Here is a 21,122-nt window from a genome sequence, read left to right as displayed (position 1 = left end):
CTTTAGTTGGATTTCATGTCCCACCTGCCTTATAGCTGCGCACTCGGTTCAGTGACTGGATTCGTCTCTGGGACCTGCACGGGAAGGGCCGCGGCTGTCTAGGTGAACATGGCCTGGTCCCCAGTTGGCTACGGCAACCCACCTGCCCTGTACTAGGGACACCCACAGCCCAGGACTGAGGTAGTTCCCCCTGTAGCTCTTGGAGCTTCTAGATGCTCACCTCCAAACTGGAATGTGGTAGTTGAGGATAGGGGCTTCTGCATGACACAGCAGGCTTTGGAAAGTCACATATAACCCTCGGGGACTTTTTTAGCCCAACCCTTCATTTTAGATGAGGTATCTGAAGCTGGGGTCAGTGAAGAGAGATCCCAGGGTTACCCATGTTAGGGGGACAGGTCCATACCAGAACAGCAGTCTCCCCATGCCCTGCCCCCCGCCCCAGTGTTCTTTTCCTTTTACCATCTGACCTCACACTTGCCAACCAATTAAGGAGGACTCTCATTAGTTGTGGTCTCAAGGTAGGTGCTCCCTTGCCCATCAAACTGAGCTGTGATTATCCAGTCCGAAGAACACAGCCAAAGAGCTCAAACACCCCTAACAAAGGGCATTTTGGGAGAGTTAAGCCCAAATAAAGCACAGAGAAATGAAATAGGATGTCCCTTGGAAAACTGAAGCAAAGAAAGATACAGTGCAAATCTCTACCAAGTACATCCTGCCATCAGTCAGACAGGGACTATTTAACCTCAAATTTGTGAAGACATGCTGATCTCAAGGTGGGGGAAGGAAGGGATGATATGCAGTGACTGGAAACTCTGTAGATAGGTTTGATACTGCATCCCCATGATATGTGTGTCCTTCTCCATAGTTTTGTGCGGTTGCATCTGGATTCCAAGCCTGAATTACTCTGTGTTCGCAGTTCCCTTAAAAGTCACTGTGTAGCCCTGGCCAGTTTGGCTCAGCAGTTAGAGCATCGGCCTGCTGACCAGGGAGACCCAGGTTCGACCCCCACTAAGGGCATGTACCTCGGTTGCAGTTTGTCCCCGGCCCCAGTTGGGGTTGTGTCGGTGGCAACCAGTCAATGTGGTTCTATCATGTTGATGTTTCTCTCTCTCTTTCTCCCACTCTCCCTCCCGCTCTATCTGAAGATAAATGCAAAAATGTCCTCAGGTGAGAATAAGGAAAAAAAAAGTCACTGTGTACGTGCTGTTGTGAGTGTCGTGTTGAAACGTGCAGAGCTTGGATTGTGAGGCAGCACGTGGAAGGTGCTTCTGCGCGCCCCGCTCAGCAGGGCGAACGCTTTTTCTCCCTTATTTGTTCCTGAATGAATACCTCCCAAGGGAAGGCAAAGGAGTCCCACGGCCTTTTCTCCCATCTCCGCTGGGGCAGCAGCCTTTGGTTCATTTCCTTCTCCACCACAGTCCAGGCTGATTTATAGGATGTCTTTTCAGGTTCACTGATACAGTAAGAAAGAGAGCAGGGTGACTGTTTACCGCTGTCGAGAGGAAGAAATGGCAGGGAAAACGATCACCCCACCTCGCAAGTTTACATTGTTAATTTGCCTTGGCAGGGCCCGCTGGGTGGTACTCTGCGTTCTTTCCAGTGGGTATCGGAGGGAGGCCCGGCAGGAAATAGAAGCCAGAGAATGAATACATTGGAACAGCCTGCACACAGGAAAGTGCCTGAGGGCACGTAAAACCCAGGCGTGCACACGGGGCTTGTTGATCGTGGCTAATTAAAATGTTCCCATCTCCCTCCTTATTTGCTCTTAAAAGGCAACATTTTGGGGCAGGTTGCTCAGAAGAGAACGTGGTGACAGACTGTAGGCTGAGAAAACACAGGGTTATAGATGACGAAGGTAATAGTCCTGTTTAGTGTCATGATGCCAGTCTGCCGCACACTGACGTCGTGCTCCTAGACACCCCAAAAGGTTATTAAAATGTGTCAGAATGATTTATTTTTCCCTTCGTATTAATTTATACATTACATAATAAAGGAGTACTTGACAATTAAGTAACCAATGAAATAATCTCCATATTATGTCACTGCTTGTAGAAAAATTTGAGTCTAATGGGGAGCAGATGTTCAGGTCTGAATCCAGTTTTCTCTAGACGGCTCTTCCCGCATCACCCCCTCATTTCTCTATTTTCAGCCTCTAATTTCCACATCTTTGTTTTTGTACTTCCACAACGTTTACTCCTATCCATGAGAAGGTCCTGAGCCAAGAGTTCAAACCCCACGGAACAAAGAATCAGAATTTCTAAAGAGAGTCTGGGTTCTTCTGTCTTCATTCTTTATGAGACCTTTATTTTCGGGGGTCTCAAATGTATGACGATAGAAAAGACCCACGTTTTTTCTAGCTTCTCTAAGAATGTCTCAGTGTATCTGTGGGTGGCCCTCTGTCGCAGGAGTCAGCCTGAGGCCCTCAGGACCCCCTAAGGCACCGCCAGCCCTTCCTCGCCCACCTGTGGATTGCAGGTTGAACTCCTGTCTCCCCTGCATATGGTCATGTAAGGAAAAATAGCACCAGCCATAGCTACGTGGTCAGCCTTTGCCAGGGGTTTCGAAAGCATCTGCTCTAAAAACATTCAGTGGCTTTCTCATAGATACTGTTATCTTTGTTTTAGAGATGAGATTCCTTTGACTTCCAGATGCTACATTACTGACTCGAGGTTACATAAGTTGCCACAGGCAGAGCCACGATTTTACAGACATCGCTTGATTCTGAGTCGCATGCCCTGCCACTGGTCACCCGGCCACGTGGACACTGCACTCAGAGCAGGAACGTGCTCTCTGCTGCCTCTCGGCGTTTATGCATCCTGCGTGCAGACTGGTGGCTGTTTGTGTTCTCCTGTCTTATCCTCAACTTGTCCGTAAAGGCGGAGTCTCTGGTGCTGCTCAGCTAGAGCTCCAAGAGGCCAGGCTAGAGGGAGGCGGGTGAGGTAGAAGGTGGAAGTGGCCTGTGATTTTGAGGAAGGCAGTAAGCACCTGCTTCTTCCTTTTCTTGGAGAATTGTGATTCCCTTATCCATGGTGTTGCCAAAGCAAGATCATTTAAAAGGTGACATTTGAAAACTGCCTTTTAATCATTTTTCTCCCAGTTTCTCCTCCTCCCCCGCCACCCCTTCCTCCTCGGCCGCCCCTCCTCAGATTTGCAGTGATTCTGACTTAGATATTCGCAAGCCCAGGTAAAAGCTCTGGGGGAGGTTCAGCCCTTGTTTTCAGAGGCCTCCCTCGGAGCACGTGGTTCTTTAAATCCCTGCTTTTGCCGCTACCAGAGCTAGTCTGATCACACACATCCTCCTCCTCACCTTTTGCTCAGCACCCAGTGTTTCTCTAGACAATAATGTGGCCTATCAGTTAAACACAGAGCTCAATAACCCAAAATGGACTTCTCTGCTGGGTTTTGGCACCTTTGGTGGCGGTTACAGCCTAGTTATTTATTTGACAAAAATGTACTGAATGCCTGCTATGTGCAAGGCCGGGTCCTGAACTGTGTCACAGGCTAAGATTCATTTCTGCACTCATGAGTTCTTCACTCTAATGGGAGCTCAGAATCAGTAAACAGGCCATTAAGGTACTTTGTGGTCACTTCTGTGATGAGAACGTCCAATGCCAGGAAGCAGTTGATCTGGACTCACGGAACCAGGAGGTTCTCTGGAATGAGTGCTGGCAGACACTGAAAGCCAAGGTCACTGTGACAGCCTCCTCACCGTGCTCCCAGCATCTTCTTCTCATCCACCTGGGTTCTCAACACAGCGGACAGAGTGGGGCTGTGCTCTTGACCCTCCAATGGCTTTCAGCCCCCCTGGAGAAAGGCCATTGTCCTTCCAGTGGCCTGTGGCACCCTATGTGCTCTGGCCAACTCGACCCTTCTGGCCTCATCCCTTTCAGCTGTCCTCCTCGCTTACATGCTCCCGCCTCCTTGCTGAGCCTTGAACCCTCCAGGTCTCAACACTTTTTGCATTGGTTCTTCCCTCTGCCTGAAACGTCCTTGCCTCGGATATCCACGGGCCTCTGCTCAAATGCCAGCTTCCCAATGAGGCTCTTGATGACCACCCTACTTAAATGTATTGCAACCTAGTCCTCACTCATTGCGGGCACTCTCTGCCCCCCTTTCCGTGCTTTACCTTTCCCTATAGCACTTGCCACACTCAGATGTATAATTTACTTGCTTGTTAGTTCACTGTCCGTTTCTTCCTCGTAGGTTATAAGCTTCCTGAGCAGCTGGGACATTAAAGATGCTCAATAGATATTTCAAATGTTGAATGAGTTCATAAATGAGTGGGAGTCAACCAGGTGAAGGTAGTCTGGAGGTTGTTTTCAGTAGAGGAAAATGCAAAAGCCCCAGTAGTCAAGAGTGTGGGGCACATTTGATAAAATGGGAGGTAGCTCTCTCTGACCAGACCTGGAATTTAAAGAGGGAAATGATGAGAGAAAAGACTGGAGAGTAGGGCTGGGCCATTCATGGACTTGAAATATCTGTTTCAAAAAACGTAGGTATTATCTTCTAGGTAGTGGAAACCGCAGAAAGCTGTGAAGGCCTGGAAGGTCAGCTCAGAGTCACATTTCAGAAAGCTCCTTGGTTTCCTGATGGCGAATGCACTGGAGGACTGGAGGATGGATAGTTGAGATGAGGTGGAGCTTATCGTAGTAATCAAGGCATGAAATGATGAGACCATTGAACTTAGAGTATTGGCAAAGAGATGTCATGAAGGGGGTAGGTATAAGCAATAGTCTGGATATGGAAGGGGAAGAAATGTGAGGCATTATGGATAATGCCCAGATTTCTGGTTTGGGAAACAAAGGGAATAACACTTCCATCTCTGTGATAGGGGGAGAAAGGGAGAAGACAGAGGATGGGCCAGGGAGCAGATGTAGAGTCACCACACATGGTTGTGTAGAGTGTGCACCTCCAAGAATACCTGGCTGAGGTGAAGGAGTGGAGCCCGGAATCCAGCCCTTCTCCTCACCAACCTTGTATCTGGCCCAGCCCTACATCTGCCAGGAGAAAGAGCCACCTCTTTCTAATCCCCATAAAGGCGCTATATGAGCTAACCACAGTCCTGAGATGAAGTTGATTTTGAACTTGTTTCATGTGAAGTGTTTGTGATTTAACCAAGTAGAAATATCTATCACAAAGTTAGGTGTATAGGTCTGGAGTCCTCGAGAGAGAGAGGCAGGAGAGACAGATGTTAGAGTCATCTTCTTGTTGAAGCCATGAGTGGATAACATCCCTTGGGAGAATAAATCGTGAGAAGAGAACAGGTATTGGTGTTCAGGTGACATACACAGTGTGGATCCTACCTTGAATTGTTATTTTATGGGCACTTGCTGGAAACAAAGCACCTTAGTCAACACTACTGTTTGAGTTATCTCATTGAACACGTGATGATTTATGCCTATCATATAACACTGGGGGTGGGAAGGGCATGTCTGTGTCCCATCAAAGTATTGTTAAGACAAATGGATCAAGTAAACATTTTGAAATCTCACAAAGACCCTTCTTAGTATACCTGGAGTGTCTTTTTTAAAAAATTTTTTTTCTTTATTGATTTTAGAGAGAGAGAGAGAGAGGGAGAGGAAGAGAGAGAAACATTAATGAGTGAGAACATCAATTGTCCGCCTCCTGCATGCCCCACACTGGGGATCGGGCCCACAACCTGGGCATGTGACCTGACCGGGAATCGAACCGGTGACCTCTTGGTGCATGGGTTGATGCTCAACCACTGAGCCACACTAGCCGGGCCTGGAACCTCTTTTTAAAGGTCATGGAGAGCGCTTTCTGTTTCAAAATGGTGAAGATATATAATGCTGTGATTTTCTTCCTTGGAAGTACTGTGTACATTGAATATATTTTTCGTGCTTGTTTATTTACTCTTGCAGTATTCCCTCTGCAATGAACCTCTAATAGAGCTGTCCAACCCTGGAGCCAGTGGATCTTTGTTTTTTGTGACCAGTGATGATGAATTTATTATTAAAACAGTTCAGCATAAAGAGGCAGAGTTCCTTCAGAAGCTGCTGCCAGGCTATTACATGGTAAGTAACTACATTAAAGCTTCTGCTTGAGGTTTAATTACTTTTCCTCAAAAGTTTCATTCTGTGTTTTAGTTCAGCGACTCTTTGGCATGTTTCTTTCTCTTTGGTGAACTTTATTTTGCATTTAGATTATACTATGACATCTGTTAACTAGATTTCAAAAAGCAAAATAGAACTGAGGAGTAGAGCATAGCTGTTGACTCACTCAGTCCTGGGTTCAAATCCCTGCTCAGTCATCATCTGACTGTATAACCATGAGCAGGCAAGGTAACCTCTGAGCCTTAGTCCTCTCAGTCTTTCAAAGCTGAGAAGTACCTATTTTATGTGGTGGTTGTGATCAAGGAAAGATACAAGATGCTTATAAGATGAAGGAAGCAATGCATCCATTGGAAATCTCTTTGCACCCAGTACATAATAATAACATGAGTGGTTAATATTCACTGAGAATAGCCTCTGTGTTCAGCACAGTTGTAAGTTCTTTGCATGCATCAACTCATTTAATCCTCAGAGCAACCTTGGATACTTCAGTCATTGCCACTTTGTAGATGAGTAATTGAGACAAAAGATAATGGAATAACTATGGAAAACAATATGGTTGGTGTGTCCTCAAAAAATTAAAAGTTGAACTGCCATTTGATCCAGTGATCCCACTTCTAGGAATATATCTTGTTCATAGCAGCGCTATTTACAATTGCTAAGTTCTGTCCATCAGTAGAAGAGTGGATAAAAAAGCTGTGGTACAGTCCAGCCAGTGTGGCTCAGTGGCTGAGCATCGACCCATGCACCAGGAGGTTGCTGGTTTGATTCCCAGTCAGGACATATGCCCAGGTTGTAGGCCCAATCCCCAGTGGGGGGCCATGCAGGAGGCAGGCACTCGATGTTCTCTCTCATTGATGTTTCTGTCTCTCTCTCCCTCTCACTTCCCCTCTCTGTAAAATCAGTAAAGGAAAAAAAAAAAAAAGCTGTGGTACATATATACAATGGAATAGTATGCAGCTTTAAGAAAGAGAGATCTCTTATCTTTTTAGACGACATGGAGGGACCTAGAGAGTAGTATGCTAAGTGAAATAAGCCGGTTAGAAAAAGATGAGTATCATATGATCTCATTTATATATGGAATCTAATGAACAAAATAAGCTGATGAACAAAATAGATCCAGAGACATGGAAGTAGGGAACAGACTGACAAACCTCAGAGGGATGGGGTGGGAAGAAATAAACCAAAGAACTTACATGCATATGCACATAACCCATGGACACAGACAACAATGCTGTGAAGGTGGGGGGGGGGGTGTCAATGGGGGAAAAGAGGAATATCTGTAATACTTTCAACAATAAAGGTAAATTTGAAAAGAGAGAGAGAGAGAAGTGGAGTAAATTGCCAGGGATTTTTCAGCTAGTGAACGGTAGAGCTGGGACTTAAATACAAGAGGTAGGTTTCCAGAGGCTGTATCTTTAACCCCTGCACTGTATACCAGCATGTATTCAAGAATAACCACTATACTTTAGAATTTGGGATTTTATAGGTGAAATATGACGACATGAAAATCTCCTTTCATGTAATGTCTTAGAGACAAAGAAACAGAAACCTAGTCCAGGTGAATGTACTAGACATTTAGCCCAAATTTTTGAAAATTAAACACTTTTCCTAAGTCATCTCATCATTTTCATATCTCTCATTACTTTGTACATTCATAACTATTAATGAGCTGTGATTGGAATGGCTAGAGGAGGACGTTTAGATCTCAGAAGCCCCAGTTCTGCTGTTCATGTGCTCTGAGAGGTGATAGCTATCATCTGTGTTTCAAAACAAAATTGATGAGATGCCACACAGCTCATTCATATGTAAAAGGTTAGTTAATTCCAAAATCTGATAGAGACAACATTAAATGCTATAAATTAGTCCCACATATAAATAGAGAAATCCAACATCTAAATACAAATCTTAAATGACAGAGTACACAGATTTTGAAAGGTTTTGATCCTGAACAAGTAGTTTTTATTTTTAGAGCAAATTCTCTACTTTCTGTTAGAGGATATAGAAAATACAGAAAAGGAAAAAGAATGAATACAACCATCCATAATTCCTTTCCCAGAGATATGTATTATTAATATTTGGTGTAATTTGGTATATATCTTTTTGGATGTATTCTATTCATATGCACATTTTTAAAAATATTTTTTTAATTGATTTTTAGAGAGAAAGGAAAGAAGAGGGAGAGAGAGATAGAAACATTGATGAGAAAGAACATCGTTTGGCTGCCTCCTGCCACTGGGGATCGGGCCCACAACCTGGGCATGTGCCCTGACCGGGAATTGTACTGGTGACCTCTTGGTGCATGGGTCGATGCTCAACCAGTGAGCCACACCGGCTGGGCCATATTTACATTTTAAAGTTATCTAAAATTGGAATCAAACTGACATCACACACTTTTCTAACCTCTGAGTAAATCTTAAGGTTCTATAATTCTAGATTGACTAGTCTCTTATATGGGTATTAAATTGAAATTAATTAAAAATCAATGAAATTTTAAAATTTTACTGAACAAATGGTTTTATCTCAGTCGTGCAAGCTAGTATAACAAACAATATAATTCATCTTATTAACAAGAAAAAGATGGGATCATGTAGTTATTTAAATTGACATTGAAGAGAAACTAAGGCACTCAAAATCCAACAGCTTCTCAGTTAGAATTCTAAAAATTGGCAAGGAAGTCTTAGTGTAATACATAAATAAGTAAATAAATCATATATCAGTCTCCAAGAGTTCACATATCTCATTGAGAAGAACAAGAGCATTTTCACTGGAAATGACAGAAAAAGACAAGGATGTCCTTCATCAATGGGCTTGTCTGATATATTTGCTGAAATTCCTAGCAATAGATTTTTGGTACAGAAATAGAAGAAAAGTGTAAAACACTGTTCTCCACAAATGATAAAATGGAAAATGAGCAAAACTTCAAGAAAATAAACCAATAGTTTCTAAGTGATGAGAATCCAGCAGATATAAGACAAATCTACAAAATCCATTGTATTCTGTAATTTGGATCATATAGAGTTGGAGAAAATAAGGGAGGAAAGGATTTCATTCATAATGAAAATAAGAAACATTATTAGAAAAATAAAGATAAGTAAATGGATACATACTATAATTCTGATTGGAAAAGCAAGTTACAGTGAGTATAACATGAATAATAATCCCGCCAAAATTTTTGTAATAAGAACCCTAAATAAGCATGCTTGAGTTTATAAAAAGAAATGTACAAGACTAATATGATGGAAAGTTTAAAACTCTTATTTGAAGGACATAAAAAAGATGTGAAATATAAAGAGAGATTCATCATTCCTGAACTCAGTAAAAATTTCAATTACCCCCCAATAAATGTATAAATCCAGTCTAATCCCAATATCATTTTTCCTAGAACTTGACAAAGCTGATTCATTTGCAAGTGAAAACAAGTATTATTTTAAGAGGATTTAAAAAATTAAACAGTGGAAGGGAAAAGTTATAATAATGGATGAAGCATTTTGAAGAAAAATGGTGGGCCGTCTCTAACATATAGTAAAACTCTGTAAAGCTATACTAATACTACAGACGGGTAGACAAGTAGACCAGTGGATTCACATACAGTGTCCAGAATAGACCCGTGTGCCTTGACAGTGTATTGTATGATGTAGGGGGGATTTAAGCTCAATTGGGAAAGAATAGACTGTTCAATAGATGGCTACCCATTGAAGAAAAAAATTAAATTCCCTGTTTCATATCTTTCACACACAAAAATTAATTTCATATGGTATAAAAACCTAATGTAGTGACCAAAACTATTAAAGATCTGGAAGAGAATAGAAGACATTTGTAACCTTGGGGTATAAAAAGCTTTGTTAAACAAGAAGCCCCCCCCCCCCCAAAAAAAAAAAAACAACAAAAAACCCAAGAAACAACTTTGTAAGTGTTATATCATTAAAAGACAAAACATTTGTATAACAACAGCAAAAAAATACCAGGCACCAAATTAAGATAAACACACAGAATATTTCTGGAATTATACAACAAAAGTAGGAATATTAGTTTCCTCAAAAGTTGGGAATTGGGGGAAGGATCAAGTACAGTAGAGAGACTTTTAATAATTATAAATAATGCCTTTTAATCTCTCACCTACTTTTATTTTATTATTTATTTATTTTTTTATTAATTTATTTTTGTTACAAATATTTATCCTATTTCCCCCATTGACCCCCTCCTCTCGATCCCATCCTCACACCCGTCCCCAGCATTGTTGTCTAGTCCATGGTTAGGCATACATGCATATAAGTTCTGTGGTTTATCTCTTCCCTCTCTTCCCCCCACGCCCCTTCTGAGGTTTGTCAGTCTGTACCCTACTATTATATCTCTGAGTCTATTTTGTTCATTATATTTTACAAATAAGTGAGATCACGTGATATTTTTCTTTCTCTGATTGGCTTGTTTCGCTTAAGATAATACTCTCCCAGTCCCTTCATGTTGTCTCAAAGGATAAGAGATCTTTCTTACAGCTACATAGTACTCCATTGTGTGTATGTACCACAGCTTTTTATCCACTCATCTATTGATGGACACTTGGGCTGTTTCCAGATCTTGGCAATTGTAAATAGTGCTGCTATGAACATAGGGGTACATATATTTTTTCTGATTAGTTTTTCAAGCTTCTTAGGATATATTCCTAGAAGTGGGATCACTGGGTCAAATGGCAGTTCAATTTTTAAGTTTTTGAAGAAACACCGTGTTGTTTTCCATAGTGGCTGCACCAGTCTGCATTCCCACCAGCAGTGTACTAGAGTCCCCTTTTCTCCACACCCTCGCCAGCACTTGTTGTTTGATGATTTGTTGATGGCGGCCATTCTGGCAGGTGTGATCTCACCTACTTTTAAAGTAGAACAAAAGTAGGCATGTATTTTTGTTTTTGTAATAAAACTGGGAGAAAATATTTGCTCCATATGGAATAGGAAAATGATAAATATCTAGACTATAGCAACAAGGACAAAAACCTATAGAAAAATGAGCAATAAGATATGAGCACAAAATTATCTTTGAGGTCACTAAAAATACATCAAAATATGACATTTCTAATGCTCAGTGGTGTTCAGATTATTAAAAACAAGTTTCCACTTTCCACTAATCATGCTGGTAAAGATTTTAAAGTGTGATACTCAGCACTGGGAGGAGGGAGGAAAAATGTGTCATCTTACAAAGTGTGCTTGGGAAGCGGCCGGCCCTTTTGGAAGACAGTTTTTCAGGACTTATTAAAATTTCAAATGCTCATCCCTTATCCCCCAGTAATTAATTTTCTCTCTGGCTACCTTAGAGAATAGTCACACATGTCACTAATCAGTTCTTTGCCCATTTTTACTTGGAGCTAATTTGGGACTTTCTGTCCATTTTTAATTCAGCCACTTTTAATGTTCTGAGTTCAGAATGATAAAGTTGCTAGTGCAGTAAGCCAATTTAAGAACTAGATTAGGTACAGCAAACTTTTAGCAATGGCCATTAATAACAGTAATCACAGTCCATTTTTTTAATTATTGTATTAGATGACAACACTTTTTTAGTGGAGCTTATTTTGTAAAAATAAAAGATTTTAACCTTTTTTTTTTTTTCTTTAGAATTTAAACCAGAACCCAAGGACTCTTTTGCCAAAATTTTATGGGCTGTATTGCATGCAGTCTGGGGGCATTAACATCCGGATCGTGGTGATGAACAACGTCTTGCCACGCTCTATGAGAATGCACTTTACATACGACCTGAAAGGTTCGACCTACAAGCGAAGAGCATCCCGAAAAGAGAGAGAAAAGTCCAACCCCACATTTAAGGACTTGGATTTCCTGCAAGACATGCACGAGGGGTTGTATTTTGATACAGAGACATACAATGCGCTCATGAAAACGCTTCAGAGAGACTGCCGGGTAAGGAAATGTCTTTGCTCTGAATTCCTCTGAGAAGTCACCTTTGATAGTGTTCCTTTGTAAGAATCGTCCAAAGCGGACACGTGGGGTCCCATTGGTCCATCCCGGTGCTGACCCATGCTTCCCTGATGTCAGAGGAATTACGGATAATGAGGGAATAGTCTGGAGTCTCTGTTGATTTTACTAACGAGCTAAGTCAGCTTTCTTTGATCAAACGAAAAAGATTTTCCTTTTCATCCTCCCTGTGGGGAAGGTTGCTAAACCAGAGGGAAATTAAATTTAGATAAAAAGCAGTGGTTAGGTCATATAGAAATCTTGGAATAAGTAAGATTCCAGCAGGCGAGAGAAGCTGAGAGAAAGTGTCTTCAGTGGGATTTGTAAGTGGATCCCTGGAAATCCGGTGTGGAGAGGACCATGTGGTGAGCCCTTTTGCTGAGCATGTTATATATGATCTGAGTAAGAGGCGGTCAGGAATGAGGCTTAACAGAGCAAATACCATTTTACACAAACTCAGCCAGAGTGATTGTCAAAAGTAAGGAGGAATTGAGTTCATAGTCCAAAGTCCCCAGCCTTCAATTCTTAGGAAAAAATAATGTAAGGCCAAAACTCAGAGAAGATTTTGCTGGCATGGTGAATTTACAGGAAATGAGGAAAAGTCCTTTTGACGAAACAGATGAAAATGCAATTCTGATGGGTTTTGAGGGATGATGCTCATTTCATTAACAAATTTTCAGGAATATCATTTTCCGGCCCAGATGAACATAGGATAACCAATAAGTTGAGCATGGCTGTGGTGGGCAGAAGGTTGGTGCAGGGTTCGGTGTGACCGGGGCTTTCTGGAAGAGCTGACACAACTCTCGGGGTTGTGGCTTTCTGGGCCCTCTGCGGACCAGGACAGGTCACCTACATTGTTGTAAGGAAGGGCGGTCCCTTCTCTGCCAGACTCCAGCTCACTTGAAGGTGAGGAAGGCAGTCTAACCACTCCATGCAATGTGTATGGTGGGGAATTCTCACTGAGAAACACATCCCTGCCATTTCTGGGTTGATTTCCTTTCTACATGTTCTAACATGTACGATAATGCACGAAGATGTGTTTTGGGAATTGTTTCATTGATAGAGATGTTACTCCCCAGCTCCTATTCTTTAGCTTCCATTTAGTGAATGCTTCGAAGGTGCCGGGCTAGTCTAAGATTTTTTAATGCATCATTTCATTTCATTCTCTCAGCAACCGCTTGAAGTCAGTATTATTCATGTTCCCATTTAACTGACGAACAATGAGGTTCTTAAAGTGGTGAAGAAACCTGTCCAGCATTGCTTAGCAAGCCGGTGGCAGAGCCCACACCTGTTTGGGTACAAAGCTGGTGCTCTTAACAATTGAAATGTGAGGACTCACTGTAAGGATTTTTTAAAAATTATCTTTTCATAAGTGAAGGGGAAAACAGTGGGAACCAAGAAAACAAAACAAAACAAAAATGTCCAGCTGAACTATTCGGATTTCTGGAAGAAAATGAATGATTTATGTTTTTCCTTTAAAAAGAAAATACATACATTTTAATAGAAACCTTTTCCTGTGTTTTCTCTGCCCTTACAGGATGTGGGTGAAAAGTGACCCTCAGCTCCCCAGGGTTTAGCGCAAGCCTCTCCAGTTCAGATTTGCTTTCTATTTGTGTGTACGTGCGCATGTGTTCTTCTTGCCTCTCGAACGTGGAAACCTTTCTCTGCTGTCTTCTCAAACCACAGGCTTCTGTGTCAGAAAAAGGAAAGGTCAAATGTAAAAGAGCCATGGAATGGAACTGTCTGTTTATTTACTGTTTCCTGAGCCCAAGACAGATAGAACGAAGTCAGGCATGACTTTTCATCACGAGTGAGGCCCTGGAGCTTAGCCACCCCCCTTTTTAATAATGTTGTTCTAAGGCACGTGAAGGCCAGTGCAGAGATACCCTAAGGCTCACTCTTCACTCATTGCGCTTGATCTCGTGGAAGATACAGACCATGGAACTTCCTTAAATTGTGCATTTTTCCTCAGAACGGCTTTACTGGGTGGTTTGGAAGCGTGTAAGTGCCGTGCTGTGGGGGAACCTGAGTCCCTTCCCTGATCTGCCCTGACTGTGACCAAGGCCCTGTGATCTCAAGTCAGCAGCTGGTTCTCTGCACCGAGCTGCCTCCGGAAAGGCATGTTTCTGGAATGGCAGGTCTTAACATGTAATAGTCATGGACCTCTTTATGGAACTGATAAAAGCTGTGAACTCTCTCCCCAGGAAAATGCCCATCCACACAATGGTTCAGAAATCCCTTGGAGCTCAGGGTCTCCCTACACACACACACACACACACGCACACACATGCACACACACGCACACGCACATGCACACACACACTCAGAGAGAGTGTCCCCATTTTAGAGCCATATGGCAGTCGTCTCTCTCTCTCTCTCTCTCTCTTCACCTCTGAAGGACCAACTCCTGGTGTAGGGTCTGTGGTTAGCGTTGCCAGGAGCATCTCGCTCTCGCATCTCGCTCTCGCATCTCGCTCTCGCATCTCGCTCTCGCATCTCGCTCTCGCATCTCGCTCGCTTTGCAGAACTGAGCTTTATCTCTGGCTGGGCTACTGTGGAGATCAGGGAGGTTGGGAGGTCAACCAGGGCCGGTGCCAGCACTGAAAGATGGGGATTCTGTGCTGCTGACATCCCTCTGTAAGTGAGGCGGTCCTGCGGAGGCTGTAGAAACACACCAGTCAGGGGACTGTATTGTGGTGTCAGCAGCCCAGCCAGAGAAAGGTGCACTAGACCCATGTTAGGATATGTCCTTTCAGTCACTCATCAGACATGTATTGTAGGCCTGCCATGTGCCACCCTGAGGTAAATGACCTCTCTTTTTAATAAATGGCCATACAGCATGTTAAGTACAATGATTATATCCTAAGCCAGTGTGAGGATCAGAGTGAGATCATAGCTTGGTTTTGAAGGATGAGAAGAGTTCTCCAGGTCGGCAAAGTAGTAAAAGCATATTTCTAGGGAGATAAAACAATGTAAGCAAGGCATGAAATAGCACGATGAGTTCCAAGAACTGGAGTTGTTTGGTGTTGCAGCCATTAACAGTGAGGGAGAGCATGTGAGGTAGAGCATGTGAGGTGGGAGAGAAATGCAGTCAGGAGCCAAATCATGTCAGGAGACCCCTTCTGGTGATGCCAGGGCCCCCTTAAGAGCTTAGAAATGGCAAATCCAAGAATCCCAGACCTTGGGACACCAGCATCTCAGTTGTTCCCAGACAGATAGGATCATCCTCCTAACGCCTTGCTGACCTCTTACTTCCTGCACCCCCATCTTTTTTCATATTTGGCTTGATATCCCCCAGGATTCTACTTCCCTTGCATGACTGCTGGCCAGAAGCTACCTGCATGGCTCACAGACCCAGTTTGACCTACGTGCTCCCCACTCCTCACAGACTAGGTCCCTGATTCCCAGTCTGAGCTGCTGCTGGATGCTGCATTCTAAGTGGCTTGAACCACCTTTTGACAAATGCCATCTTACCCCACCCCGACCCCTTTCCCTGGCTTCCCCAGTCCAGCCTCCGACCCTTGTCCATAACCACCATCCCTGTGATGGCCCGTCTCTGACCAACTCTTCCACCTAGTCCATTGGCCATTCAGAATTCTTCTAGAAAACTGAATTCACTTTATGCTTCAACGCTGCAGAGCCCACAGGATTCACACAAAGGGCTCTTTCTGACAGTGGGGGTCCAGCTCTTGGCGTTCTCTCCAAGCCCCGTGTTGCCCTTCCCTATTGGCCGTGTCTGAGGAAAGGGGACGTGTAAACAATTGGGTTCCTTTTCTTGAAGCATTTCCTCCCCCTTGGCCTCACCCTCTGCCTGCTGTGACAGCCGGCTACACCCATAACTGAACTGGGCCCAGGGAGAGAGTTGTGACAGCAGAGAGGACTGCCAGGACTTCACAGGTCACCTGCTATCCAAAACAGGAAGCAGGATTTATTCAAACTATTCCCTGCAGTCCCCATGTAACGAGCTAACTGAGAGGCACGTTCTATTAGAAAACTGCTCTTCCTACATGCTCTGTCATCTTCCCCAACCTGCTCCTCTGCCCGTCTTCCCCGGCCTGGGGAACATGGCCATCATGCCCGAATCAGTGCCTTGAAGATACTCTTTCCTTCCTGCTTTCCTCCTCCTCTTCCTTCTTTCTCCACACTCATTAAATCACCAATTCCCATCAGTCTGCCTCCTAAAAACTCGTGGATCTTCCCCGCCTGTCCATATGTACAGCCTTTGTTGAGACCCTGACAATTCATCTCCTGGAGTTTTGCAGTAGCCTCTTAGCTAGTTTCCAGTATTATTGCCTTTCAACACCTCCCCATCACTGCTGCCAAAGTGATCCTCTGATCAGAAGCTCACCAGCTCCTTAAGATCCTCTAGCTGAGGTTCCCCACTGTCTTTGCACCAAAGGCCATACTTCCTAACGTAGAACATTAAGGTGTTTCCTGATTTGGTCCCTGCCACCTTCTCCAGATGCTCCTTCAGCCTTCTCTGCCCCTCCCTGGGTGCACCTCCTTTCTCCAGCCATTCTGATCTACTAGACACATTCTGTGCACGTTCTGGGGTTTCATGCACGTCACATCTGCTGGACCGTTCACCAAAGCGCGTTCCTTTTCTTCTCAGCACTCTAATACCTGGTTATTGTAGACACGTAATACATATTACAGGACTGTGATTTTTAAAAACTCTTAATTGGAAATTTATGTATTAATTTTCAAAAAACAAACTATTTTTGTTTGTATTTTAGTTTACTATAATTATTTATTCTCTGATATAACTTATCTATAAATTCTAATGAGTCGCATATCATTTAATTGACTTGATTGTTACATCCTGCAATATTTATTGACAACTCTGGGGAAATAACATTGACAAAGAATATTGGTGAGAATTTGCATGTATAATCCAAATATTTTTTATTCCTTCAAGTGTGAGTCTATCAGACACAGTCTTGATAATTAATCACCTAAATGACTTATTTTACATTTATTATCATTTTTTGTTGAGCAGCAAAGTTATTAATTTTTAAATAGTGTGGAACCAATTTCTTCACACAGATGTCTGTCACCATAAATATTAATAGGTTCTCAGAATTTAATGAAACCAGCCTTAAAAATTCGGAGACTCTGTGATATGCGCACTGGGACCATTCTGTCTATGTATGCCAAGATCTAATTTTTCTCAGCCATGGACTTGTTTGAATGGGTTGCAGTATGGGTTATTTTCTATAATACTGGATTTAGCTTTATGGCTAGGGCTTATCCCTCAGCTATAATTTTGTTTAGCATTAATTTGTTTTTTGCATTTAGTTTACACAGCTTCTTCTCTCTTTTTATATTGATTGCTTTCCCAGTGGTCAGAGGGGGAAAAAGTGCTTCAGAGCCCTGGCCAGTTTGGCTCAGCGGTTAGAGCATTGGCCTGCGGTCCAGAGAGACCCGGGTTCGGTTTCCGCAAAGGGCATGTACCTCGGTTGCTGTTTGTCCCGGCCCTGGTTGGGTTGTGCGGGCAGCAGCCACTCAGTGTGTCCCTTTCATGTCGATGTTTCTCTTTCTCTCTCTCTTCCTCTCCCTCCCACTCTATCTGAACAAAAAATGGAAAAATGTCCTCAGGTGAGGATAAAAAAAAAAAAAAAAAAAAGTGCTTCAGATATAATAGAAAAAGAGTTGTACATATCTCTTACTAATGATAGTGCTCACATTTAAGCTATTTTCTTTATCACTGAGGAACTGGATGTTGTTTTTCGACTTCAGCTGAAACGTGAGAGGGGGATAGGTATATCATTGACTTCACTTCTCTGTACTGTACCATAAGAGATCGCCTTTAAAAAAGATATAAGTTCATTGTCTTTCAGATTGTGCACAAATGCTATAATCCTATGCTCTGTTTGATTGGCACCATTGTTTTAAATGATAAATTTTGCTGTCTGCAATATTAATAATTTTGACACCATTGAAATAGAAACATAGGCCAAAGCTAATGCTGGTGAACAAATAAACAAAACCAACTCATAGAATCAAAGATTGTTTGAGCTGGAAAGAATCATAAAGTTCCTGGGAAGCAGTAAGACAATGCCTTCCATGCTGGAGTCTGAGAGAAAATGGGTTTGGATATACATGTCCATGCCTAACCAAGCCACATTTCCTTGTGAGAATGGAAAGGAAGACATTGTCGTGTATGCAAGGACATTTTTTCTACCTGTAAATCCTCTTTTATAAAAAAAAAAAAATTATTTTGCAATAATTGTAAATCCACATGCAATTGGAGGGGAAAATACAGAGAGCTCCCATGTGCTCTTCAGCTGGTTCCCCTTGTGTGACTGTAGTACGATACCACAACGAGGAAGTCGACACTGGTACAGTCCACTGAACTTTTTCAGATTTCACCAGCTTTACGTGCACTCGTCTGTGTGTGTGCATGGGTATGCATTTTATAGTTTTCTGTCATTTTATACATATGTAGATTTATGTAACCACCAGTCAACTAAGCACAGTTCCTTCACCAAAGTCCCTCATGCTACCCTTTATGTATAGCCACAGCCACCTCCCTCTCTCTCCAGTCCTTTATAACCACCAGTCTGTTTTCCATCTCTGTAATTCGTCGTTTCAAGAATGCCATATAAATGGAATCATGCAGTATGTAACCTCTGAGACTGGCTTTTTTCACTCAGTATAATACCCTCGTGATCCACCAAGTTATCGTGTGTTTCAATAGGTTCCCCTTTTTATTGCTGCGTGATATTTCAAGGTATGGATATACCACAGTTCAGCTATTAATTCCCTGAAGAATATATGGGTTTTCTCCAGCTTTTTACTGGTACAAATAAAGTTGCTGTGAACATACGCATACAGGTTTTGGCATAATCTTACGTTTTCATGTCTCTGGTATAAATGCTGAATGCAGTTGCTGTGTCATATGGTAAGCACGTGTTTGGTTTTGTAAAAATCTATCGTACTCTTGTCCAGAGTGGCTGTACCATCTTACATCCCCACCAGCTATCTCGGAGTAGTCTAGGTTCTTTTCAACCTCATCAGCCTTTGCTGGTGTTACTACAGTTTTTATTTTAACCGTTCTGATAGGGGTATATTTAAGTCTCTTGTTTAAAAATTCCTTGAGTATATACTCTAGCAAGACCAAAGATCAATCTAATAAACGAAGCAGTTTGGAGGATATAGGGAGAGTGGTGAAAATGAAACAGAAAAACTTACAGTTAAGTCTAATGGCTAATCACATGCCTACGGGATTTAATGCACTTGCTAGAGATTCCGGAGCAGGAGAGGCCTCAGGCACGGCTCTTTGCCCTGTGCGTTTCTAATAATGAGCATTTCTATGAAACTTCTAAGGCTCCTAGCACTTCATGTAGCTCTCTTCTTTTTGTTTTTTTGTTTTTATTATTGGGGTTTTTTTTAATTTATTTATTTTTTGTTACAGATGTTTCTCCTTTTCCTCCACTGATCCCCCCTCCCCCTCCCTCCTCATCCTCTCCCCAGCTTTGTTGTCCATGTCCACTGTTCATGCATACATGCATATAAGTACTGTGGTTTATCTCTCCCCCACCACCCCCTCTTCTGGGGATTATCAGTCTGTACCCCACTTCCACGTCTCTGGGACTACCCTATTCCTCAGACTGTTATGTTCATTATATTCCACAAATAAGTGAGAACATGTGGTATTTGTCTTTTTCTGCTTGGCTTGTTTTGCTTAGGATAATACTTTCCAGGTCCCCCCATGTCATCTCAAAGGATAAGAGATCTTTCTTTCTTACAGCTGCATAGTACTCCATTGTGTATATGTACCACAGTTTTTTTATCCACTCGTCTACTGATGGACATTTGGGCTGTTTCCAGATCTTAGCTATTGTAAATAGTGCTGCTACAAACATGGGGGTACATATATTCTTTCTGATTGATGTTTCAGGCTTCTTAGGGTATATTCCTAGAAGTGGGATCACTGGGTCAAATGGAAGTTCAATTTTTAATTTTTTGAGGTAACCATATTGTTTTCCATAATGGCTGCACCATTCTGCATTCCTACCAGCAGTGTACTAGAGTCTCCTTTCTCCACACCCTCGCAACACTTGTTGTTTGATGATTTGTTGATGGCGGCCATTCTGACAGGTGTGAGGTGATACCTCATTGTTGTTTTAATTTGCATCTCGCTGATGATTAGTGATGTTGAACATTTCTTCATATGTCTCTTAGCCATTTGTATGTCCTGTTTGGAGAGGTGTCTATTTAGTTCCTCTGCCCATTTTTAAATTGGGTTCTTTGTCTTCCTTTTGTTGAGATGTATGAGCACTCTATATATATTTGAAATTAACCCCTTATCTGATATATCATTGACAATTATGTTCTCCCATACAGTGGGTTGCCTTTCCATTTTGATGATTGTATTGTTTGCTGTGCAGAAGCTTTTTAGTGTGATGTAGTCCCATGTGTTCATTGTCTCCTTTGTTTCTGTTGCCTTAGGTGATGTATCAGTGAAAATTCTGCTGCATATATGTCTGAAATTTTGTTACCTACAGTTTCTTCTAGGATTTTTATGGATTCATGAGTCACATTTAAGTCTTTTATCCATTTTGAGTTTATTCTTGTGTATGGTGTAAGTTGATGGTCTAGTTTCATTTTTTTGCATGTAGCTGTCCAATTTTCCCAACACCATTCATTAAAGAGGCTGTCTTTACTCCACTGTATGCTCTTGCCATCTTTGTCAAATATTAATTGAACATATTGTCTTGGGTCCATTTCTGAGTTCTCTTCTGTTCCATTGATCTATCCGCCTGTTCTTGTGCCAGTACCAGGCTGTTTTGATTACAGTGGCTTTGTAGTATAACCTAAAATCTGGTAATGTGATCCCTCCTACTTTGTTCTTCTTTTTCAAGATTGCTGTGGCTATTTGAAGTCTTTTTTTGTTCCATATGAACTTTTGAAGTATTTGTTCTAGTTCTGTGAAGTATTTCGTTGGTATTTTGATGGAGATTGCATTGAATCTATAGATTGCTTGTGGTAGTATGGACATTTTAATGATGTTAATTTTTTTCAATCCATGAACAAGGTATGTGGTTTCACTTTTTTATATCTTCCTCTATTACTTTTTTCAATGACCTGT

General features: G+C 42.2%; 1 protein-coding gene across 7 annotated transcripts in view; it reads left to right on the top strand.

Moving 5' to 3' along the window:
- Nucleotides 1-21,122, top strand: part of PIP5K1B (phosphatidylinositol-4-phosphate 5-kinase type 1 beta) — a 322,429-nt gene that overhangs the window by 188,508 nt on the left and 112,799 nt on the right. For all 7 annotated transcript variants that reach the window (XM_036260509.1, XM_036260508.1, XM_036260505.1 and 4 more), the window contains 2 exons: nt 5,883-6,035; nt 11,675-11,974. In XM_036260509.1, coding sequence (XP_036116402.1) covers nt 5,883-6,035; nt 11,675-11,974 — 453 coding nt within the window. The remainder of the gene's footprint in view (nt 1-5,882; nt 6,036-11,674; nt 11,975-21,122) is intronic.

This window comes from Molossus molossus, unplaced genomic scaffold (genome assembly GCF_014108415.1).
Source record: "Molossus molossus isolate mMolMol1 unplaced genomic scaffold, mMolMol1.p scaffold_m16_p_14, whole genome shotgun sequence".
Taxonomy (NCBI): Eukaryota; Metazoa; Chordata; class Mammalia; order Chiroptera; family Molossidae; genus Molossus; species Molossus molossus.
The sequence above is the reverse complement of the archived record's forward strand: the minus strand, read 5'-3'. Positions and strand labels throughout refer to the sequence as shown.